At 37.1% G+C, this 26,002-nt stretch overlaps 1 protein-coding gene across 4 annotated transcripts in view; it reads left to right on the plus strand.

Moving 5' to 3' along the window:
* Positions 1 to 26,002, plus strand: part of ZFR2 (zinc finger RNA binding protein 2) — a 144,498-nt gene that overhangs the window by 47,198 nt on the left and 71,298 nt on the right. For 3 of the 4 annotated variants that reach the window (XR_012471988.1, XM_074204045.1, XM_074204046.1), the window contains exons 4-9: positions 993 to 1,211; positions 1,317 to 1,666; positions 7,045 to 7,227; positions 11,554 to 11,785; positions 13,615 to 13,775; positions 16,355 to 16,474. Coding sequence is in view for 3 of the 4 variants with exons in the window: in XM_074204045.1 (XP_074060146.1) it covers positions 993 to 1,211; positions 1,317 to 1,666; positions 7,045 to 7,227; positions 11,554 to 11,785; positions 13,615 to 13,775; positions 16,355 to 16,474 (1,265 nt within the window). In the remaining variant the exon portion in view is untranslated. The remainder of the gene's footprint in view (positions 1 to 992; positions 1,212 to 1,316; positions 1,667 to 7,044; positions 7,228 to 11,553; positions 11,786 to 13,614; positions 13,776 to 16,354; positions 16,475 to 26,002) is intronic. The other variant, XM_074204047.1, reaches the window with a different exon arrangement.

Below are 26,002 nucleotides of genomic sequence, written 5' to 3' on the forward strand. Positions count from 1 at the left end.
TTAGATTGTAAGCTCTAACCTGTTTTTGTATCCCTATTGCTTAACCCAGTTCCTAGCACAGAATAGGCACTTAATGAATGTTTTTTGATTTACTGAGTATCTTGGTAAGGTCCACAGTCTTAAGAGCTGGAAAGAATCTTAAATTTCATTCAATAGAACCTCTCATTTCAAAGTCTTTTATGTTATCTAGGGAGGTATAATGGAAAGGAGACTTTGTTCTGTAAAGAAGTGTTTATAATCAAAAGACAAGTAGCTTGCCCCTTATTCAGAATTTTTCCAACTTGGAAGGACTTTTCATCATTTATAGGCCACAACTTAGCTTTTTGTGAATCTAAGGTCATCTCGATAGCATGAGAATGACTTAAAATAATAGAATTATAGAATGTTAAACTGGAAGAATGATAAAGTTTGGTATTGGAAAAGATACCTTAGAAATATTCTGATTCATCCCCTTCATTTTATAGATAAGGAAAATGATGGCCAAAGAGAGTAAATGACTATGCTTCCAGGTGAATTGATCTGGGACAGGTCTCTTTAGCCCAAGAAAAGTATAAAAGGAGCATTTAGAATTTAGTGAGGAGCAGGGGCGGCTGGGTGGCGCAGTGGATAAAGCACCGGTCCTGGGGTCAGGAGTACCTGGGTTCAAATCTGGTTCTCAGACACTTAATAATTGCCTAGCTGTGTGGCCTTGGGCAAGCCACTTAGCCCCATTGCCTAGCAAAACAAAAACATATAAAAAAAAAGAATTTAGTGAGGAGCTTATGAGACTTCCTGTAATTTCTTTGCTTATTGTTTTTTAACCTTCTTGGCAGTGATTTTTATTTTTATCCTTTTATGTTTTAAACTGCCTAAAGGAACTTTTCTGTGGGACATTTGGAAAGTTTTTAGTAAAAGGACTTTTTGCTTTAACCTTTGGGTCATGCGTGATCCATTGTAGTAGATGCCTAATAGTGACTGGGGACAACATTGCAAAGGCATGCTTTGTTTCCTAGGTACTAAAGGAGGCTACAGTCAGCCTAGCAGTGGTTACAGTCAAACTCAGCCCCAAAGACAAGTGACCACAATTAAGCCAGTTCAGACAGTGAGTACCACGTCTTCAAGCTATAATGTTTACTCAGCAGTGACAACTGGTCAACCAAATGCACCTGCTTCCTCTCTTCCTTCATATACCCCCTCTTCCTCATACAATTCCACTTCAGCATCATATACTGGTAAGAAAAAGCATATAGAAGGAGACAGTATTATGAGCTGTGATTTAGTTCTCATCAAAGATGAGCTTCATGAAAATTGCTGTCTTTTTTTCTCCTGCCTCCCAGGATCCAGTTATTCCACTTATGATGCTTCAGTGTATTCTGCAGCCGACACGTATTATCCAGCACCACAACAGCTCCAGCCACCGATTCAGCCCCCACCTCAACCTCAACCCATTACACCCCAGCAGCAGCATCCACAGCCTCCGCCACAGCCACTGCAGCCTCCTCCCCTACCAAAGCCCACAGGAACATCCCTATGGGCCAATGTGGGGTGTGGCACAAGTACCAGCTCTGTCAGTGGCTTCCCCAAGAAGCCACCTTTTCAGAACAAACAGCTAAAACCCAAAGGCCCCCTCAAACAACCCCAGCTATACTACTGTGACATCTGCAAGATCAGCTGTGCTGGTCCCCAGGTCAGCAGAAATTCCCTTATTCATGTTCATTCATTTATTCTTTCATAAAATTTCAGGGTTCTAAGGGCTTTCATCAATCATCTCATCCAATCCTTGCCTGAGTAGTATTCTCCATTATAATATTCTCAACAAGTGCCCATCCTTTCCCTGTTTCATACTTCTGGGTAACAGGAAATTTATATTTTATCAAGGCAACTTTTTTCTACTTTTTAAGTTTGAAGTCAAAATCTGTCTTTTAGTAGTTTCCATCAAATTCTGCTTTTTGTAACCAAAGTTTAAAGTTTAATCCCATTTCCAACAGGCAGTCTTTCAAATATTTGAAGACAGCCATAATCCTCCCTCTAGTATCCAAGCCAAGTGACCCTGCTTCTATACACAGATTCTTATGTCATGGCCTATAAACCTCTCAGCAGATTTGCTCTTGAAGGCCTGTTGTACTCCCTTTTTCCCTTAACTGAAACAAAATTCTTTGCTCACCATCTTTGGTTTTCAGGAGGTTAATACAGTTGAACTTCTAAGATGAGAGAGGAAAACACTTATTTGTAGATTTAATAATAATAACTCACTTAGAGTGTGTTTTTCACAATAGTTCTCTGATGGCATACGGTAATAAAAGTAGCATTATCCTAGTTTGATATAGGAGACCCAGATAAATGAAGTGATTTACTCATGGTCATATAAACTGTCAAACATATAAGAACCAGGACAGAAATCAACACCTTTTAGTACAAAACCATTTTCTCTTTATTTTTTTAGTCTTAAGGGAAGAGAAAAAAAATCGCTGCATTCTGTAAGGAGTTTCTGTGAATAAAATTCACAAAACAAGCTTACCTGTAAACCAAGATTACTATTTGATGGATATTAGAACTGTTTCTTTTTGTTTTTATTTTTTAAACTGCCTAGGTAGTGTAGTAGACAGAGAGCTGGCATTATGAAGTCCTGATTTCACATCTGGTCTCAGACTCTTATTAACTGTGTGACCTGGACAAGTCACTTAATCTCTTTCAGTTTCCTCAACTGTAAAATAAGGAAAATAACAGTAACTATTTCCCAGAGGAGTCGGGAATATCAAATGAGTTAATATTTGTAAAATATTCAGCACAGCTCCTGATTGATTATGAAGTAATTGATGCTTCATAAATGCTTGTTTTTCCCTTTGAAACGATATTGCTTCAATATGAAAGTGGTTTGCAATTAAATATTTGTATAGTCTTAACTGCTGCTAAAGATACTAAGTCAACTTTAGAAACTATCTGATACTTAATTAGTTTTAATGGTGATGGTTTAATAGATTTGGTAATATTGTAATTGCTTCCTCATTTCTTTTAATTTGGATCTTCTATGATAGTCCATTTTTTTATATAACCAAAGTTTTTACTGCTTTTGGTATTGTCCGCCACTAAAGTTGTCCAGTACCTTCTATGTTCTGTGGGTGTCATCTAGGTTCTCAAAGCTTCCATTGGTAGAATACAAGTTCTGGCAGATCTTACCATCTTTAACAAAAAAGACTGGTGATGTCTATATGTTGTCCCTTAATGGTCTATGGACAATTCAGTTGTGCAGTGGGACTGGGCAAACCTGAGTTGCAATTTGGCTTAAGTAGTTTATGACCTTGGGTAAGTCACTTAACCTCTGTTTGCCTCAGAGTAATAGAATCTGTTGTCCAGGACCATTGTGAGGATCAAATGGGATAATAATTGTATAGCCAAGAGCATAGTGCCTGGCATGTAGTAAATGCTATGGAAATATTTAGCAATTATTATTGTTGTTGTTGTTAAGTACATAGAGACTCATTACCTGAGATTTGACTGCTAGGTAACTAATTTTTGAGCCATCACAACTCATGAAACTATTGTGATATTGATTTGCAGTCTGCATTGGTGTAATAAGGGATTCTTGAATCTTTGAAGTAAGAATTGCTGTTGATGCTTGTAAAATGAAGCTGCATACTTATATATTACATAATGAGAAAAAGCATTATGAAATACATGAGGAGAGAGGGTCTATAACTGGTCATTCAGGAACCATCAATCAATCACAAATCCTGACCTGATTATCACAGTCTAAAGTCTCCTGTCACATTTCCCCTCTATGTCCCCAAGGACTTGAACTTCAGCATTCCCCTCATCTTCTTTTTTAAGGCTGGCATTCCACCGATGGTTTCAAGACAATTTTAAAGGTACATTCTCCTCACAAATTGATTGATGACTCTAAGATTCCATAATATATTATAGAATAGAATCTTAGAGCAAGAGTATTTTCTTTTTTTAGAAAGATTTTATTTATTTAGAATTTTGCAATTTTCCCCCTAATCTTGCTTCCCTCCCCCCCCCCCACAGAAGGCAGTCTTTTAGGCTTTACATTGTTTCCATGGTGTGCATTGATCTAATTTGGATGTGATCAGAGAGAAATCATATCCTTAAGGAAGAAACATAAAGTGTGAGATATAGCAAAATCTCATAATAACATTTTTTTTTAAAATTAAAGGTTGGTCTTTGGTTCAAACTCCACAATTCTTTCTCAGGATACAGATGGTATTCTCCATCACAGATACCCTAACATTGTGCCTGATTGTTGCACTGTTGGAATGAGCAAGTCCATTAAGGTTGACTGTCACACCCATGTTGCTGTTAGAGTGTACAATGTTCTGCTTCTGCTCATCTTGCTCAACATCAGTTCATGCAAATCCCTCCAGGCTTCCCTGAATTCCCAGCCCTCCTGGTTTCTAATAGAAATATAGTGTTCCATGACATACATATACCACAGTTTGATAAGCCATTCCCCAATTGATGGACATTCCCTTGGTTTCCAATTCTTTGCCACCACAAACGGGGCTTCTAATGAATATTTTTGTACAAGTGATGTTTTTACCCTTTTTAATAATCTCTTCAGGGTATAGACCCAGTAGTGGTATTGCTGGATCAAAGGGTATGTACATTTTTGTTGTCTTTTGGACATAATTCCAAATTGCTCTCCAGAAAGGGTGGATTAGTTTACAGCTCCACCAACAATGCATGCATTAGTGTCCCAGATTTCTCACATCCCTTCCAGCACTGATCATTGTCCTTTCTGGTCATATTGACCAGTCTGAGAGGTGTGAAGTGGTACCTCAGAGAGAGTAAAAGTATTTTCAAAGATCATCTATGTATATTTCATATTTGAACAGAGATCCCTGAGATAATATCTGTAACAAGAAGTTATCTAGGCTATGCTTGAAGAACTCCAATGATGGAGAAATCCTACTACTTTCTGAATCAGGAGTCCAGATCTCTCAATTCCTCAAAATGTGCTAACAAGGAATGTTTATTATGGCTCAATTACATTATTAGGCTCTTCTCAATCACTCTCTGTGCAGTAATGAGTCTAGTCAGAGAGTAATGGAGTAGCACCTTTGCCTTTTGCAGACTAAAATGCTATAGAAGACAGTACATATCTCAGACAAGAGAAGCTGAGGAAGAGAGCTGTGATTTTATTTCAAATGATATATATATATACACACACACACATTAGGTTTTTGTAAGGCAATGGGGTTAAGTGGCTTGCCCAAGGCCACACAGCTAGGTAATTTAAGTGTCTGAGGTCATATTTGAACTCAGGTACTCCTGACTCCAGGGCTGGTGCTCTATTCACTGTGCCACCTAGCTGCCCCTTCAAATGGCTTATTTTTCAAGGACTAAATGTTTTAATTTTTTTTTTTTGGTGGGCTTTGACAACTAGTAAGACCAATCTGTTGCCTTTGAAACATCTTTTGAACATACCTCCTTCCCTTCTCTGATGTTGCAATTACCCTGGTGCTGACCCTCATCTCTTTATGCATGGACTGTCTCAATGGTCTTCTGGTGATCTGCTCTAGTCCATCCTCCATTTAACTGCCAAGTGATTTCCCTAAAGTGTGGGTGCAACTTTGTCATTTCCCTACTCAGTAAAGTCCAGAGACTCCCTGTTACTTCCAGGATTAAATGCCTCATGTTTGGTATTCATGCCTCATGACCTGCTTCCCTCCCCACCTTTCCTATATTCTCACACCTTGTGTTTGCTACCTAGTGACACTGGTCTCTTTGCTGTTTCCTGAATGAGATACTGCCTATCTCTCAGGCCTCAAATGTTCTTCAGCTTATCTTGGTTTCCTCACTTCTTTTAAGTCCCTATCATCAAAAGGAAACTTTTCCCAAACCCTTTTAATTGTGTTCCCAATCCCTTTGTTAGCTGTTTCCTATTTAACTTTTATCTAGCTTGTTTATACATATTTGTTTGCCATTGTCTCTCCCCCAATAGATTTTGAACTCCTTGAGGGCAGAGACTGTCTTTTGCCTGGCACATAGTAGGTGTTTAATAAATGTTTATTGTTTGGTTGGAGCCTTAGACAGTTAGTTAGTCAGGTAACTTGCTTTACCTTAATGAATCATATCTGAACTACCCATTAAGAAACTGCCATTAAGAAACCTAACTTGGGACCTACACTTGAGCTTTGGTTGCTAGCTCTCTTAGTATTTGTTGAAAGCTGAAACTGGTAGCTCCCTACTCAGTGAATCCAGAAAAACAAAGAAAATATATAAGGGAGGGAAGAGTGTATCTAGTATTTGATAGATAAGTTGACTTTAAAATAATTTTTGAGTTTGAGGTCGTGGGAACTTTTGGGTTTTTTTTACTGTATAAAAAAAATTACCAGTAGCTTCATTGATATGACTGAAAATCATAAGATCAGGATTGAAATAGCATGTACCAAGAGAATTAATGATTCATTATGGTTTTCCTTCATAGTGAGTCTTCTGTCATTAGCATTTGTTAAAAAGGGAAGCATATTTCATATTATTTTAGGAGCTATAAGCTGCCTTAGTATCTGTGGACAAGGTCTGAAAAGACTATAGTGATTTAAATTCTAAGTAAATTTTCTTGAGAAGTAAAACTTTGTTTTTAGAATTGAAAGGAAAAAAACCTGTATTTATAGCTATATTTGTCCATTCATTCATAGATTTGTTATTTTGCCTGGTGATATGGAGTCTGTTAGCCGTGATCAAAAAGTAATACATGGGGGACAGCTAGGTGATGCAGTGAATAGAGCATTGGCCCTGGAGTCAGGAGCATCTGAATTCAAATCTGGCTTCAGACACTTAATACTTACTTAGCTGTGTGACCTTGGGCAAATCATTTGAACCCATTGCTTTGCAAAAATAAAAAAATAAGGAATACACGTATATGGAATTTCGCAAACGAATGAATGGAACTTGTAATAATAGGCTTTTAGTTTCTGATACCTGGATGGTAAGGCATGTCAAACTAATGACAAACAGATGCTCAGTGAATTTTGTTGAAGAAGCGTTGTTTGACACATCTCTTTGCAGCCTCATGATAAACTTTGATTTGCTCTTTGATTGCAGACCTATCGGGAACATTTAGAAGGACAGAAGCACAAAAAGAAAGAGGCAGCTCAGAAGTTGGGTAACCAATCAAACATTGGCCTGCGTGGGGTTCAAACACAGTTGCATTGTGAACTCTGTGATGTGTCTTGTACAGGAGCAGATGCTTATGCAGCACACATCCGGGGATCCAAACATCAGAAGGTATGGACTGCTTCACTGTGGTCTATTATTTCTCCTGCTTCTTACAGTTATCTTCCATACTCAGAAACCCCAATGACCCTTAAGCTAGAATGGGGCGTAGCACTTCGATTATTTGGTTACTTATTTTTTTAACCCCTTGCTTAGGAGTTGTGAAAATGAAATTAAATATTTTAATTGGGATAGCATGATATTTTCTTTGAATAGGAAATTAAAAGATTGGGTGTGTATTTTGATGCCCAACTAATTGGAATGGCACATGAATTTGAGACTTATTGTAATACATTATCTTTGAATAGGATGTTAAAAGAGTGCATATATACACATACACAGATATAGATACATATACAAGTTTGAGTGGGTGGGGAATGCATATAAACTAGCTGTGTAAACCACAGTATCAGTGACTAAAAATCCCTGCTTGAGCAGGTAATCTATGGGACAAAGGTGAATGGTAGCATTCTTATTAGTTTTCAGGTTCAGCAGATAAATTTCCTCTGCTTCCAAAAGAATTATTGGAAATATGGTTGTCTTAAGTTGCTCCAGTCTTTGCTAATGTAAAAGCATATTATACCTTTACTTAGCACCATAGTTTGCTTTTTTTTAAATTTATTTTTTATTCTCATTTCGTACAAATGTTTTTTTTTACATTAATAAAATATACTTGTTTAAAAGTAAACAAAATACCCCTCCCCCATGAATATAGATAGACTTGCTTGGGCGAAAAAGTAAAGGGGAGAGAAAAAAAATTAAAATTAAAAAAAAATAATAGTAATAATTGTAGGTATGGCCAGGTGGCGTAATGGACGAAGCACCAGCCCTGGAGCCACGAGCACCCAAGTCCATATCCAGCCTCGTAAACCCAATAATCACCCAGCCATGTGACATGCAAGCCACCCGATCCCCACTGCCCTGCAAAAACCAAAAAGAAGAAAGGAAAAAAAAGACCCAAAATAAAATAAAATAATAATAATAGTAGGGGTGGCTGGGTGGCAGACAGAGCATTGGCCCTTGAGCCAGGAGCACCTGGGTCCGAATTGGGCCCCAGACACCCAAAGATCATTCTGCTATGTGGCCCCAGGCAGGCCACCCAGCCCCACTTGCCCTGCACCCTCCCCCAAATAATAATATCAAAAAATGTGCTTCAGTCTTTGTTCCAACACCATCAACTCTGTCGTGAGTGGATCACATTCTTTTTTTTTTTTTTTTAGGTTTTTGCAAGGCAAATGGGGTTAAAGTGGCTTGCCCAAGGCCACACATCTAGGTAATTATTAAGTGTCTGAGACCAGATTTGAACCCAGGTACTCCTGACTCAAAGGCTGGTGCTTTATCCACTACGCCACCTAGCCGCCCCCGGATCACATTCTTTATGATAAGTCCATCACAAAAGTTACTTCCATATTTTTCCAACGTTGCCATTGCTGATCGCAACTCCCTCCTTTTTTATTTCTCCACTACCGTGTACTATATTTTCTCTCTCCTTTCACTCTGACTCTGCTGTAGGGTTGCTGAGTGACACAGCAGACAGATCCCTGGTCCTGGGGCCAAGAAGCCCTGAGCTCCCATACCACCCCTTAGGCCCAGAATCCACCTGGCCCTATGGTCCTAGGCAGGCCATCCAATACCAGCCCCTTGCAAGAAGTAAAAAAGAAAATGTGTTATATTTGAACACTGTCCCCCCATGGTCCCTCCTCTCCTCCTTTATTCACATCCCCACCCCTTCCCCCTGCTCCCCCCTCCTTCTTACTCCAGTTGTCTACACCCCATTGAGTATATTTGCTGTTTCCTCTCCTAGCCATCTCTGATGAGAGCAAAGGTTCCCTCATTCCCCCTTGCCTCCCCCCTTCCATATCATTGCAATAGCTCATTGTAATAAAAAAAAAATCTTATTATGTGAAATAGCTTGGACTATTCCCCCTCTCCTTTTTCTTTCTCCCTTTCCATTTCCCTTTTTTTCCTGTTGACTCCATTTTTACACCATATTTTATCTTCGAATTCAGCTTTCTCCTGTGCTTCAACTATAAAAGCTCCCTGCTCTATTAACTGAGATGGTTCATATGAATATTATCAGTATCATTTTTCTATACATGCAGTTCATCCTCATTAAGTCCCTCATATTTCCCCCCTCTCCTCCAATCTCCATGCTTCACCTGAGTCCTGTATCTGAAGATCAAACCTTCTGTTCAGCTCTGGCCATTCCAAAAGGAACCTTTGAAATTCCCCTGGTTCATTGAAAGTCCATCTTTTTCCCTGGAAGAGGACATTCAGCCTTGCTGGGTAGTTCATTCTTGGCTTCATTTTAAGCTCTCTTGCCTTCCGGTATATTGTATTCCAAGCCCTACGAGCTTCCAATGTAGCTGCTGCTAAGTCCTGCGTGATCCTGACTGCAGCTCCACGATATTTGAACTGTGTCCTTCTGGCTGCTTGTAATATTTTCTCTTTGACTTGGGAGTTCTGGAACTTGGCTATAATATTCCTAGGGGTTGGTTTTTTGGGATCTCTTTCTCTGGGGGATCGGTGGATTCTCTCCATTTCTATTTTGCCTTCTGCTTCTAGAATATCAGGGCAATTTTCCTGTAGTAATTCTTTGAAAATGATGTCAAGGCTCTTTTCCTGATCATGACTTTCAGGTATTCCAATAATTTTCAAATTATCTTTCCTAAGTCTGTTTTCCATATTAGTTGTTTTTTCAATGAGATGTTTCACATTTTCTTCTAATTTTTCATTTTTTTGATTTTGAAGTATTGATTCCTGATTTCTGTTCTATCCATTTGACCTAAGCTAGTTTTTAGCATGCTATTTTCTTCAGCATTTTTTTGGATTTCCTTGACTAAGCTGCTGACTTCATTTTCATGTTTTTCCTGCATCTCTCTCCTTTCTTTTCCCATTTTTTCTTCCAACTCCCTCATTTGATTTTCAAAGTCTTTTTTGAGCTCTACCATAGCCGGAGCCCAATTTCTGTTTTTCTTGGAGTCTTTAGATGCAGGAGCTTGTGCTTCCTCATCTTCAGACTGAGTATTTTGATCCTTCTTGGGCTCATTTGCAAAATATTTCTCAATGGTCTTCCTCTTATTTCTTTGCTTGTTCATTTTCCCAGCTTAAGCCTGTTTTGGGGGGTGCTTCTTGGGCTTTTGGGACACTCCCACAAGGGTCTCAGTGTGTGAGGCTCTGTCCGCCCTCCTGGTCTGTGAATGAACATAAGCGCCCCCCTCTGCCACAGCCGAGGTGGGGGCGGGGCTGTTGTTCTATGGGGGGGGCCTAGACTGCGATCAGGATCTGAATGTAGTCAGAGCCCCAGAGTCCTGTTCAGGGGCAGAGGACAGAGCTCTGCAGTCTCTCTTCATTCCCCTCCCTGAGTTCAATGGGCTCATGCCCTGGGGGCTCCTGCTTACAGGCTCCGCCTGCTTCTGTTTCCGGGTCTAGGCTGCCAAAAGACCAGGCTGCTGGCTGTGTGCCCTGGGGGCTGGGTTCCATGTGCTTGCTCTGGCAGAGGTCCCCCGCTGTTCCCCCACTTTGTGCCCGGTGCTCCCCGGGGTGCAGCTCAGGAGACTCCCCTGCTGCTGTGAACCACAGCTACCAGCGCCCTGGGGCTGCCTCCGGGAGGCTGAAGTTCTTTGGCTCTGGTGGGCCACCCCTCTGGCTAGCCACCCCTCTGGCTAGCCGCCCCTCTGACCCCGGGGAGCAGAGCCTTTCTTCTCTTTTCCAGGTTACCTTGAGTAGGAGAACTGCCTCACTGGGTCCCTTTGTGGGTTCTGTCTCTTGAAAGTTTAGAGTCCTTAGTTTATGAGTTTTTATCAGAGAGCTCCTAAGACTTAATCCCTTCATGTCGCCATCTTGGCTCCGCCCCTCCATAGTTTGTTTTTAAGTTGTTGGTCTTCATCTTTCATTTTCCAGTTCTCCTTCAACTCAGGAGGACTTGAGTTCAATACCTGCCATTGACATATATTGGTTGTATGATCCTGGGCAAATCACTTAACCTCTCAGTGTCCCAGGCAACTTTCTTAAGACTATATGTTACACAGCATATGCCAGTCTGGTGAAGGGCATTTCCTCCCTGGAATTTCCCTATATAAATGAAATCATAGATCTGGTTCCAAAAGAAAGGAATAATTTGAAACACTTGGCAAAAATGAAGACTGTGTCAATTTAAATTATTAGAGTATGGTCCTTCACTCATGAAACTTAGGGGAAAAAAAACATATTCAGCAGGGAAAAAAAACCAGTGCTTCTAAGTGTGTTCTTATAGAAATACTTACCATCCTAGGAATTTACCAGGAGTTTGTGTATTTTGAATGTTTTCCTTGACAGTTCTTATATGGTATATTTCAGGTTATTAAGTTACATACAAAGTTGGGGAAACCCATCCCTTCAGTAGAACCAGTATTAGTGAACTCTGTTGCTACCAACATAATGAATAAGCTGGCTCCCCATGTCACTACTACTGCCACAACTTCTGTCACACCAGCTAAAGCAGCAAATGTAGCCATCACCAACAGCACAAGCTATCCAAGAAGGCCGGTACTGACCAAGAAACCATTTACCTCAAAGATAACATATGTGGGTATGTCTCTTAAAACTTTATTTTTAATTCAGTTACTTGAAGCATTGCTTCATATAACTTTCTTTGGGTTATTACCACCTTTTTTTAAAGTGTCTATTGAAAGAAAATTTGCAGGTCTCTTACATTTTCAGTTAGGAGTGTTGAAAAATTTTCAGAAATAATCCTTGATTTAGCTAACCTTTATTGTCATTTCATAGACTAAGAAAAAAGTTAATTGTACTTGATATTTTTGTTTATAAACATTCTGTGAAATAAGAAAAAATACTATCTTCTGTGAAGAGTTTAAAATAAGAATCTGAGGAATTGAGTTATTTTTCCACCCTTGCTGCTCATTGGTATTTTCCCTACCAGGAATTAATTAGTTCTGTAGTCTGCTTCAAGGAGTTCTTGGAAGAATTAGTCAATGGATTCATTTCTCCTCTGTTACCTGAGGAGGGAAGATGCAATGCTTTTCATCTCCTAGAAAATGGTATAACTACCATTCTGACTGTGGCCCAAAATTCCTATTACAAAGAAAATCTCCTTCTATATACTGACTTCTAGAGTGAACCAGTTTGGCCTCTAGGATCTTTTTAGGTTTTTGCAAGGCAAGTGGGGTTAAGTGGCTTGCCCAAGGCCACATAGCTAGGTGATTATTAAGTGTCTGAGACCGGATTTGAACCCAGGTACTCCTGACTCCAGGGCTGGTGCTTTATCCACTGCGCCACCTAGCCGCCCCTGGCCTCTAGGATCTTGCAGAGGAAGTGTTGTACTAGTATCATATTTCTCTTAGACTTAAGAAACATATAAGAAGTGTTATTAGATCCAGAGGAAAGAAACTATATATGCATACATACATATATATATATATATATATATATATATATATATATATATATATACACACATATATAAACAGATGTTTATTGAGCAAGCATGGAGTACAGTTATCTCTTCCATAGCACAGGGTTTAGGGGTGTAACATCCCAGCATCTGGAAAATTTCAGTAAAATTTTTTAGGTCTCTTTTCTTACTAGAGAAGAAGTATGAATTATTATGGTATTAAAAGATAAAATGTGGGACAGCTAGGTGGCACAGTGGATAGAGCACTGGCCCTGGAATCAAGAGCACCTGAGTTCAAATCCAGCCTTAGACACTTAATAATTACTAGCTGTGTGACCTTGGGCAAGTCACTTAACCCCACTTGCCTTGCAAAAACAAAAGCTAAAATGTGTTGACTTTATACAACACTAAACATTTTATGCATTTCTGAGTTTCTGATTTTTTTTCTGTGTCAACTACTGGTCTTTGTGTGTCATCTTTGGCTTCCACAAAATTCTCTCAAAATTCCCAGTTAATTTCTTGTGCTGACCCATGATATATTGAAACTGTGATGGAGAAAATGATGATGTGGAAGGGATAGTTGTAAAAACTTTAATGATTCTAATCATGTCATTCTCTTCATATGTGCTTCTTCTAAAGCAAAATCCCTTATACTTCATAGTGACTAGATAGATACAATAATTATTAAAGAACTTCACTATTGCTTAATTGATGACTTTTGATTTTGAGTTGTTCCTAATTACTAAACTTGCTATACTTCTCTATTTGTGAGGACTGATTGCTTCAAAGAACCAGGAGCTTGACATTTTCTTGGGTACATTCAGAATCTTAACTTAGAGAAGTGGGAAAGTTATAGAACTGCCCATCTGGAAGGCTGTTGTTTGATTTTGTTAATGAGAATTAATGCTGTGATGTATTTGTAATATAGTCCCATGATACTATGTTAAAGATGGACTTTAGTTTTAGACCTGAAGCAGGTTATAAGTAATTAATTTCTTTCCATTCAGGGCCTAACAAGCCACAGGCAACTGGCAATAGATTGGAAGAGGGGACAGTAATTCAGTCAAAATCAAAACTGCCAAGTGAACAATCCACACATGAAAATTCCGGGGATATTTCTGGAGGTTCATCTGATGTGCAGCCAGTAGGACATGACTATGTGGAAGAGGTAATACTGAACAGTATTTGTTATTATCTGAATCAACACAATATCTGCCATTATAAGTGAGACTTTGAAATGATCACAACCAAGAAATATAAAGTTTTTTTAAACCAGAAAGACTGTTTTCATGAGAAGTTTTAAAATTAATCTCTCATTACTTTTGCTAGCAAGTCTTTATGTGAAAAAATTTAGAATATCACTTACAAGAAATTTTTTAAATCTTGGGAATTGGAGCTGTAGTGCTGGAAATTGACAGCAGGGAGACTATGAGATGAGCAGGGAAGACCTCTAAGTGTTCTCCTGCAGGATAACTTGACCTTGACCTCTTTCCCCTTTATCTGCAGAATAGAATGTTGGAAAGAGTGCTCATAGAATGTTAGAATTATATATCTGAGAGCATTGAATCCTCCCCTCTCCTTTTACTGATAGCTAAACTGGGGTTCCAGAATCTTAGGATTGTATATTTAGAGACCATCTACTTTAACTCCTTCATTCATAGAAGAATAACCCAGAATAACACAGAAAGCTAGGATTTTCACCCAAACTTTCTAATTTCTTCTGACTCAGTGTTCCATGTTTAGTTAGTTAGCAGAGTCAAGGCTAAAAATATAGATCTCTTAATCCAAGGTTCTTTATGCTTTACTACTTCTACTTCAGTTTAGAACTCTCTCTCTCGTTACAGTAGCATGTAATTTTTAAAACCCTACATGGAAGGGCGGCTAGGTGGCACAGTGGATAGAGCACCAGCCCTGGAGTCAGGAGTACCTGAGTTCAAATCCGGCCTCAGACACTTAATAATTACCTAGCTGTGTGGCCTTGGGCAAGCCACTTAACCCCGGTTGCCTTGCAAAAAAAAAAAATCCTTAAAAACCCCCTAAAAAACGCTACATGGAACTGTTTACATGCCATAGAAGGTATAAGGCATTCATTGTTTCTCACTAGTAACATGTAAAATTGTAAATATAATTATAATAATAATTAGCATTTATATAGTACTTTAAGTTTTACAAAGTATTTTACAAGTGTATCTCATCTGATCCAACAATCCTGGGAGGTAGGTGTTGTTATTATCCCTGTAGATGAGAAAACAAAGGAGAAGAAAGGTTAAGTAATTTTTCCCAGGTTCATGTCACTATTAATTATTCAGAACAGGTTAGCACATGATCTTTTCTAAATTTTAAAAATCTCCAAGACTGGAAATTGCAAGACATTTCTTTAACTTATACTAGGAATAGGCAACTCTTATTGATCAGAGCTTCTCTCTTATATTTAGCCCAGGAAATATAAGAATGTTGTTTTCAAAGGTTCCCATAATTGTAAAGGTCTTTGAATTCCTAAAATTCCACTTGTTTTAATTTTGATATTTTCTATTGAACTAATATGTGTAGCCACATTATTATTGACTTAGTACCTACTATGTGCTAGGTCCTGCAAAACTAAGAAGCTGTAAGAGGGTCTCTTTCCTTGAGGTCTTAATAGGAATATGCAATTTCCACACTTGGAAAAAAATCAAAGAATACTATATTATAGAAAATGATTAGACTCAGAAAAAAATTTGATTGACATGAGGCCTGAAAAAAGCTGAACAGTGACACTTCAGCTTCCAGATTCAATAGTTTTCCCACTGTCACACTGCCCCTCTTTACTTTGCCCACCTGTACTCAATATGAACAGAATGTGAGAAGTCCTTTTTTTGGATAGTTAGATTGCTGAAATGTTAGTCAAATACTGAAAACTGTCATATATTAAAAATACTAGATGAGGTACCAAACAAGGAGAAGGAAGCCTCTCAACTTTTATTCAACATTCAGTCTATAATATTTTTAAAGTCTCCATTGAATAGGTAGCAGGACCTCATAGTGGTCTTGGGAGTCAGGAAGATCTGGGTTTAAATCCCTTCTGTTTACATAGTGACATCATGATCATGCGCTAGTTATTTAACTTCTCAGTGTCCCGTGGTAACTCTCCATGACCAGACTAGACCAAACAGAGGCCAATATGCATTGGGAGAGAGTTTTTCATTGGGTGCTATTTATGCTGATGAAAACCCAGGTCCTGTCAGAAAAAAAAAAGCTGTATTTAATAATTAGGTTCTAACTTGGAGCCATTTCAGGCAATACTTGATTGATGGTCAAATTTCAATTTCTTCTTCATGCAATTAAAAGAAGCAAAGCATTTTGTTAATTAATGGGAAGAAACAAAATTTAGAAGAAACATGACCATTTCCATCATGAAGCTTATGGTCAGATAAGGGAATCCAAAAGAGATAAGTACTACATATAATACTAGACAGAAGCCTTTGAGAGTTGCATAACAAAATGATAAGCTTCTTAAATTTGTTACTAATTTTGGTAACACATAACACATCCATCAATTTGGAACCTGCTCAGGAGTATTATTATGCCAATTATTTTAAAACATTAAGTAAGGTTCCAAAAATGGCATTGTGATTTTAATAGTTTGGCTGTTTTTGTGGTCATTGTTAAAAAAAAAAAAGTAGGCAGTGTCTGAAATTTAAGCAATATAGAGGTTCTTAGATTTTTTTTAAGCAGTCTGTGATTTTTAAACCTTTTATGGTGTCTCAGGTGCACAATGATGAAGGAAAAATGATTCGGTTTCACTGTAAGCTATGTGAGTGCAGTTTCAATGATCCTAATGCCAAGGATATGCACCTGAAGGGACGTCGGCACCGACTACAATACAAGGTGAGATGTTAGCTGTACTTTAACAGTTCTTCTGCTCCCTCAGAATGAGATGTTAAATGGAGGTGACCAATTCAATAGATTAAGATAGTGAAAATGATTTTGCTCATTTCGTCAGTGCTAAAGCTGTATAATCTGACTGATTTACTAAAAAAAAGTCCCTAAAAATTCCTTCTCCCATTCTGTTCATATCATATACAAATGATATGATCAAATCTCAGACAACAAAGCTCAGACAAATTTTAGCTATGTGAATAGCAAGTCAACTAACCAAAATCACAGATTTTTCATCTATAAAATGAAGATGATAGAATTTAGACTACCTGTTTCACAGGATTGTGAGCAAAATTGTTTGTACAATGTAAATGTTATATAAATGTAAATAGCTATTATTATTGGCAAGGTTTGCATAAGAGGTGGATGTTTATGAATATACCAACCAGGAGATGGTATTTGATTATTGTTATTTCTATAACTTATGATAATTATAATAACTAACATTTATATAATAATTTGGGGTTTACAAAATCTTTATAAATGTTACCTTATTTGATATTAGTAACAATTCTGAGTGGTTGGTGTTATTATTATTCCTTTGGATGAGGAAATGGAGACTGAGAGATATTAAGTGAATTGCTCAGAGTCACATAACTAAGAAATGTAGTCAAATTTGAACTCATATCCGCCTATCTCCAGGCCCTGTGTTCCATCCATTACTCCAGTCTAGCTGCCTAAGTGCTTTGGAGCCAGGATGACCTGACTTCAAATTCTATATCTGACTCACATATTGACTGTGAACCTTCACAAGTCACTTAACTAATTATTGTTGTAGGCATATAATGTATATGTACATATGTGTACATATATATATATATATATATAATCTGTATACAATATATAGAATATGTAGTGATTTCAAGAGGGATAAATATCTGGAGTGGATCAAAAAGTCCTCATGTAGGAGATGGCACATTAAAGGAAATTAGAAGTTCTAACAAAAAAAGTTAGGAGGAAAAGCATTTCAAACATGGGAAACAGACTGTGCAAAGACATTGATGTGGGAAGTAGACTTTGCATATGGAGAATAGCAAATAGTCTAGGTGAGAAATGATTGGCTACTAATTTGGAAGCCACACTAAATGCAAATATCTATGTATGTCCTGAACATTAACCATTAAGAACAAAGATAAAATTTATCATCAAAAGAAAGGCTAAAAGTAAGAAGATGATCATGTGGAAAATACATCAGTTTCAACCTGACTTATCCAAATGAGCCATTGATGTCGAAAATTATGATGATAAAAGAAGCAAATATAATATTAAAGATACCATTTTAGCTGATATGAAACAATTGCAACTACTTGGGTACAATGAGAAGCCATAAAATATTTCTGTAAAATGTAGAGAGATATGACAGTAAAGGCTAACTGTAGTTTTGAATATGAACCCATTTTCTGAATAGAATATTAGAAATTGTAGAAGATTAGATATTGCTTCAGAAAATAGGAAAAAATAGTGGAAGTGAAAAAAATTTTACAGACAGCTTAGTATAGGGTTCAAGTAAGTTAAATTTTCCCAGGAACATGTCAATAAGTCAGTTAATTTCCATTTGTTAAAGAGTCACTGGCACAAGACTTTCCAGCATGGTGTGCCCTCATGAATGAGAATACTTCATTCTTTGAGGAAGGCATAATTGAAGCAATTCAAAGGAAATGTGATATCCTAAGTTTAGAGTGCCCACCCCAGCTTTTCACATGGACAATCTGTGGTAGAGCATTCTGAACTCATATTAGTCTGATCAGCCACAGTAGGACACACTGTAATTTGTCTCAAACATAATGATGTCATTTTGGTCATATTCAATAGAGAATGAGAACCAACCAATTTGTTAAGGGCCTACTAGATGACAGCCAACACACTTAAGTGTTGAAAGAGACAAAAGATGGTTCATGCCCTCAAGGATCATCACCTTCTAATGGCAGAGACAACAAGTAAACAAAAATGTACAAACTATACAGGATTATTAGGAAATAATAGAAAAGGGAAGACTTTAGGATTAAGAATTGAGGAAGGTTTCCTATAGAAGATGAGGTTTTAGATTAGGTTTAAAGGAAGACATGGAAGCCAGGAGATAGAGATGAAGCAGGAGAGCATTCCAGGCATGACAGACAACCAAAGAAAATATCCAGCATCAAAATACAGAATATCTTATTGGTGGAACACTTGAAAGGCCAGTGTTGCTGAATTGAAGAGTATATGCCAGGGAATGGGGACTAGATTATGAAGAGTTTTGACTATCAAACAAGACTTTTGTATTAATTCTGGAGATAGTCACTGAAGTATATTGAATGGGGTGACATAGTCACCCCATTCAATATATTAGAAAAATATTAGAAATATTAGAAAAATCATTTTAGTGGCTGAATTGAGGATGGACTGGAGTGAGGAAAGCCTTGAAGCAGGGAGACCATTGCAGTAGTCCAGATGTGAAGTGATGAGGACCTTCACCAGTGTCAGATAGGGGAGTGAAGGGGTGGTTGAAAGATGTTGCCGAGGTGAAAATGACAGACTTTGACAACAGATTAGATATGGAATGTGAGAGATAATGAAGAGTCAAGGATAACAACCAAAGAGTTTGCAGACCAGAGGAACTGGGAGAGTGATGTTACTCTCTATTTGTATGAGGTGAGAATCTAGTGACAATGTGGATCAGATTTGGTCTTGGAGGACAGTAAGGTAATTCCTTCCCACCTATCTAGGCCCCTTTAAAGGGGAGATATTTTACTCATTCGTAAGCAAGAAGCAGAACTTCTGCAGAATTTCTCTCTTATCTCCAGAGGATAGAAGATCTGAAACTTGACTGTCAGGAAAGGGGTAGGACCCCCCATTAATAGCTTTAATCTCAGACCTTCAGTTTTACCCCTAGGTTCATATCAAGCAAGAAGTTTTGGCTTTGTGGACATTGGTAATCTGGTATCTTGGTACCCTAAGGACAGTAAGAACAGTTTTGATCTTGTTCTTCTTTTATGTTTTCTTTTTTTTTCAAAATTATATAAATATTTAATCATTTTCCAATTACATACAATGGTAGTTTCTGCCAAACTTTTTTTTTGCAAGGTTTTGAATTTTACAGTTTTCAACCCCTCCCTCCCTTTCCCCCCCTTCCCCCAATAGAAGGCAATCTGATATAATCTTTACATTTGTTTCCATGATATGCATAGCAATATAGCACTTATAGTGGCTAGGTCTTATAACAGACCAACCCAGAAAAATAGCCAAAAAATTTATTATGATGCCAGAGACTATACTTCCAGGCATAAATCCTGAACAGGAGAATATTTCCAGAAGAGTTATATGGTTTATAGAAGAGTTTCTAAGAAAAACACAACTTGGCTCCAGTATCAAAGAGAAATCCTAGAAGAAATTATATAAGAGCTTTTTTTAATTAATTTTTATTAAAGATATTATTTGAGTTTTACAGTTTTCCCCCCTATCTTGCTTCCATCCCCCCACCCCACAGAAAGTACTCTGTCAGTCTTTACTTTGTTTCCATGTTGTACCTTGATCCAGATTGGGTGTGATGAGAGAGAAATAATATCCTTAAAGTAGAGAAGTCTAAGAGGTGACAAGATCAGACAATAAAATATCTGTTTTTTCTAAATTAAAGGGAATAGTCCTTGAACTTTGTTCAAACTCCACAGCTCCTTATCTGGATACAGCTGGCACTCTCCTTTGCAGACAGCCCAAAATTGTTCCTGATTGTTGCACTGATGGAATGAGCAAGTCCTTCAAAGTTGATCATCACTCCTATGTTGCTGTTAGGGTGTACAGTGTTTTTCTGCTTCTGCTCATCTCACTCAGCATCAGTTCATGCAAATGCTTCCAGGCTTCCCTGAAATCCCGTCCCTCCTGGTTTCTAATAGAACAATAGTGTTCCATGACATACATAGACCACAGTTTGCTAAGCCATTCCTCAATTGAAGGACATTTACTTGATTTCCAATTCTTTGCCACCACAAACAGAGCCGTTATAAATATTTTTGTACAAGTAATGTTTTTACCCTTTTTCATCATCTCTTCAGGGTATATACCCAGTAGTGGTATTGCTGGGTCAAAGGGTATGCACATTTTTGTTGCCCTTTGAGCATAGTTCCAAATAGCTCTCCAGAAGGGTTGGATGAGTTCACAGCTCCACCAACAGTGTAATAGTGTCCCAGATTTCCCACAACCCTTCCAACAATGATCATTATCCTTCCTGGTCATATTGGCCAATCTGAGAGGTGTGAGGTGGTACCTCAGAGAAGCTTTAATTTGCATTTCTCTAATAATTAATGATTTAGAGCATTTTTCATATGGCTATGGATTGCTTTGATCTCCTCATTTGTAAATTGCCTTTGCATATCCTTTGACCATTTGTCAATTGGGGAATGGCTTTTTGTTTTAAAAATATGACTCAGTTCTCTGTATATTTTAGAAATGAGTCCTTTGTCAGAATCATTGGTTGTAAAGATTGTTTCCCAATTTACTACATTTCTTTTGATCTTGGTTACATTGGTTTTATCTGTGCAAAAGCTTTTTAATTTAACATAATTGAAATCATCTGATTGGTTTTTGGTGCTGTTCTCCAACTCTTCCTTAGTCATAAACTGCTCCCCTTTCCATAGATCTGACAGGTAAACTAATCCTTGATCTTCTAATTTGCTTATAGTATTGTTTTTTATATCTAAGTCCTGTAACCATTTGGATCTTACCTTGGTAAAGGGTGTGAGGTGTTGGTCTAATCTAAGTTTCTTCCATACTAACTTCCAATTATCCCAGTAGTTTTTATCAAAGAGGGAGTTTTTAGCCCAATGGCTGGACTCTTTGGGTTTATCAAACAGCAGATTACTGTATCATCTCCTGCTTTTACACCTAGTCTATTCCACTGGTCCACCACTCTATTTCTTAGCCAATACCAAACAGTTTTGATGACTGATGCTTTATAATATAATTTTAGATCAGGTAGGGCTAAGCCACCTTCTTTTATACTTTTTTTCATTAAGCTCCTGGAAATTCTTGACTTTTTATTTCTCTATATAAATTTAATTACAATTTTTTCTAACTCATTAAAGTAATTTTTTGGAATTTTGATTGGTAGGGCACTAAACAGATAGTTTAGTTTTGGTAGAATTGTCATTTTTATTATATTAGCTCTACCTATCCATGAGCAGTTGATATTTGCCCAGTTATTTAAATCTGATTTAATTTGTGTGAGAAGTATTTTATAATTGTTTTCAAAGATTCTGAGTCTGTCTTGGCAAATAGACTTCCAAGTATTTTATATTGTCTGAGGTTACTTTGAATGGGATTTCTCTTTCTAGCTCTTCCTGCTGTATCTTGCTAGACATATAAAGAAAAGTTGAGGATTTATGAGGGTTTATTTTATAACCTGCAACTTTGCTAAAATTGCTAATTGTTTCCAGTAGCTTTTTGGATGATTTCTTGGGATTCTCTAGGTAGACCATCATGTCATCTGCAAAGAGTGAGAGTTTTGTCTCTTCCTTCCCAATTCGAATTCCTTCAATTTCTTTTTCTTCTCTAATTGCTGATGCTAACATTTCTAATACAATATTGAATAGTAGTGGTGATAATGGGCACCCTTGTTTCACCCCTGATCTTATTGGGAATGCCTCTAGCCTCTCCCCATTGAATATAATGCTTGTTGATAGTTTCAGATAGATACTGCTAATTATTTTAAGGAACAGTCCATTTATTCCTACACTCTCTAGTGTTTTTAATAGGAATAGATGCTGTGTTTTGTCAAAAGCTTTTTCAGCATCTATTGATATAATCATATGATTTCTGATGGGTTTATTGTTGATACAATTGAGTATACTAACAGTTTTCCTCATATTGAACCAACCCTGCATTCCTGGAATAAGTCCTACTTGATCATAATGTATTATCCTAGTGATAACTTGTTGTAATCGTTTGCTAAGATTTTATTTAAGATTTTTGCATGTATATTCATCAGGGAAATAGGTCCATAATTTTCTTTCTCTGTTTTAACTCTTCCTGGTTTAGGTAACAGCGCCATATTGATTTCATAGAAAGAGTTAGGCAGAGTTCCATCTTTCCCTATTTTTCCAAAGAGTTTATATAGAATTGGAACCAATTGTTCCTTAAATGTTTGGTAGAATTCACTTGTGAATCCATCAGGCCCTGGAGATTTTTTTTAGGGAGTTCAATAATGGCTTGTTGAATTTCTTTTTCTGAGATAGGGTTGTTTAGGTATTTAATCTCTTCTTCATTTAACCTTGGCAACTTATATTTTTGTAAATATTCATCCATTTCACTTAGATTATCAAATTTATTGGCATAGAGTTGGGCAAAATAATTTCGAATTATTACTTTAATTTCCTCCTCATTGGTGGTGAGTTCACCTTTTTCATTTATGATACTAGCAATATGTTTTTCTTCTTTCTTTTTTTTAATCAAATTGACCAGAGGTTTATCAATTTTATTAGTTTTTCATAATACCAACTTTTGGTTTTATTTATTACTTCAGTAGTTTTTTTTTGCTTTAGATTTTATTAATTTCTCCTTTAATTTTTAGAATTTCTACTTTAGTATTTAATTGGGGATATTTGATTTGTTCTTTCTCTATTTTTTTAGTTGCATGTTTAGTTCATTGATTTCCTCTTTCTCCAATTTATTCATGTAAGCATTTAGAGCTATAATATATCCCCTGAGAGTCGCTTTGAATGAATCCCATAGGTTTTGGTATGTTGTTTCATTATTATCATTATCTAGCATAAAATGGTTAATTCTTTTCTATAATTTGTTTTTTGGTCCACTCATTTTTTAAAGTGAGGTTATTCAGTTTCCAATTTGTTCTGGGTCTATATCTCCTTGGCCCAGTATTGCATATGACTTTTATTGCATTGTAATCTGAGAAAGATGTATTCACTATTTCTGCCTTTCCGCAGTTGATCATTAGGTTTTTATGTCCTAGTACATGGTCAATTTTTGTATAAGTTCTATGTACTGCAGAGAAAAAGGTATATTCCTTTCTATCCCCATTCAGTTTCCTCCACAAGTCTACCATATCTAATTTTTCTAACAATCTATTTACCTCCTTAACTTCTTTCTTGTTCATTTTATTATTCTATTTATCTAGATCTGATAGTGGGAGGTTAAGGTCTCCCACTAGTAGAGTTTTGCTGTCTATGTCATCCTGTAGTTCTTTCAGCTTCTCCTCTAAGAATTTGGGTGCTGTCCCACTGGGTGCATATATATTCAATATTGAAATGACTTTATTGTCTATAGTACCTTTTAGTAGGATAAAGTTTCCTTCCTTATCTCTTTTAATGCTATCTATTTTTGCTGCTGCTTTGTCTGAGATAAGGATTGCTACCCCTGCTTTTTTTACTTCAGCTGAAGCAAAATATATTTTGCTCCAACCTTTTACCTTTACTCTATATGTATCTCTCTGCTTCAAATGAGTTTCTTGTAAGCAGCATATTATAGGATTCTGGTTTTTAATCCACTCTGCTATTCACTTACGTTTTAAGGGAGAGAGAATTCAACCCATTCACATTCAAGGTTATGATTACTAATTCTTTATTGCCCTCTGTGCTATCTTCCCTCCATTTGTATTTTTCCCCCTTTCTCCCCACTTTATCCATATTCCTCAGTATTTTGTTTCTGAATACCACCCCCTTCAGTGTGTTTGCCCTCCTATATCACACTCTCCCCTTTCTTTCCCCTTTCCCTTTTTCCCTTTTCCCTTCCCTTCCTTTTATTATTTCCCCTTTTTTCCCCCACTCCCCTTCCCTTTCTCCATCCCCCCCTCCCCTTTTCCCCTTTTAATACTTGAAAGGTTAGATGTTTTATAAGTTAACTGAGTATGTGTAGGTTGACTTTAAGCCAAGTCTGATGAGAAAAAGATTCAGGTGTTTCTCAACTGTGCCTGTCTTCTCTTCACCATCTTGGCAGGAAGTCTACATAAGAGCTTTTTTAAAAAAGAATTCAAAGTACATATAAATGAAATGAAAGTAATAGAGGAAAGAAGTAAAAAAGAAATGAAACCTGTTTAGGAGAGAATTGAAAATAGAATTAACAGATTAACACAAAAAACCTTAATCAAATAACAAACTCCCTGAAAATTAGAATGGGTGTACTCCATGACAAAACAAGAACTACGAAAACATGAAAAATTGAAAGATATTTAAAATATTTTATTTAAAAAAAACCACTCAACTTGGAAAATAGATCAAATAGAGTTTGTTTCAGAATCATTGGGCCAAAAATATCTTTGAAAAAGAACCTAGATACCATATTTTGAGAAATCATGAAAGAAAACTAACCAGACATGTTTAAAAAAAAGGTAAAGAAAAAATAGAATCTTCTAATCACTTCAGGAAAGAAACTTTAAAATAAAAAGCCTCAGGAATGTCAAACCCAAAAACCCAGAGCTTCCAAGTCAGAGAAAAAAATGGTGATTGGTTAGTTGTTCTTCATTCTGGAAGATCAATGTGACAACTTTGTGTTGGAGTCAAGTTGATGATATGTGTCCTTTGTTCTCGAAGAAAGCCATGACATCAGGGAAATGATGTCATGACAAGCTCATGATTTGGATTTGAATGAAGGGCTGCTGTGCTCAGTCACATATGAATGTATGACTAAGTCATGTATGAATATAGGATGACTGGAGATGGCCCTGGATTCAAGGCAATCAGGGTTAAGTGACTTGCCCAGGTTCACATAGCTAGCACGTATCAAATGTCTGAGGTTGGATTCGAAATCCCATCTTCCTGACTCCAAGGCCAGTGCTCTATCCACTATACCATCTAGCTGCCCTTAAGTTATAGTGTGTCTGACTGTGACTGATCACAAGCCAATATAACCATCCCAGAGTTTGAAGAAAGGACCTTAGTGTCTGGTACCTTATCCTGCAAGATGATCTTCAGATTCTTAAGAAAATGCAAATGGAAGCAATTCACTTCCCTGGCATGGCAGTAGTATATTGTTTCATAGACATACACAAATAAGGTCACAGTTCTGTAGACCTTCAGTTTGGGAGTAAGTCTAATTTACTCTTTTTCTCCCACACTTTCCTTTGGAGCCTCTAAAACACTGATCTAGTTCTGGCAATGCTTGCATCAGCCTCATTATCAAGGTGTACTGGAAAGTATACTGCCAAAGTAAGTGACCAGTATTCAAAACTTCTCCATTTGCTGTAATCAATGATTCCATGTATGGATGCTATGATGCTGGCTGGTGGAATATTTGTGTTGTATTTTTTCTGCTGTTAATCTTTAATTTGTTCTTTTTCTAGTTTTTAGTGCATACTCAAATTCATTGATCTCCTCTTTCTCTATTTTATTCATGTAAGCATTTAGAGATATATAAACTTTCCCCTAAAACTACTTTGGCTGCATCCCATAAATTTTGGTATGAGGTCTCATTGTTATTTTTTTGGATGAAATTATTTCTGTGATTTGTTGTTTGATCTACTCATTCTTTAAAACTAAATTATTTGGTTTCCAT

This window comes from Macrotis lagotis, chromosome X, assembly GCF_037893015.1.
Source record: "Macrotis lagotis isolate mMagLag1 chromosome X, bilby.v1.9.chrom.fasta, whole genome shotgun sequence".
Classification (NCBI taxonomy): Eukaryota; Metazoa; Chordata; class Mammalia; order Peramelemorphia; family Peramelidae; genus Macrotis; species Macrotis lagotis.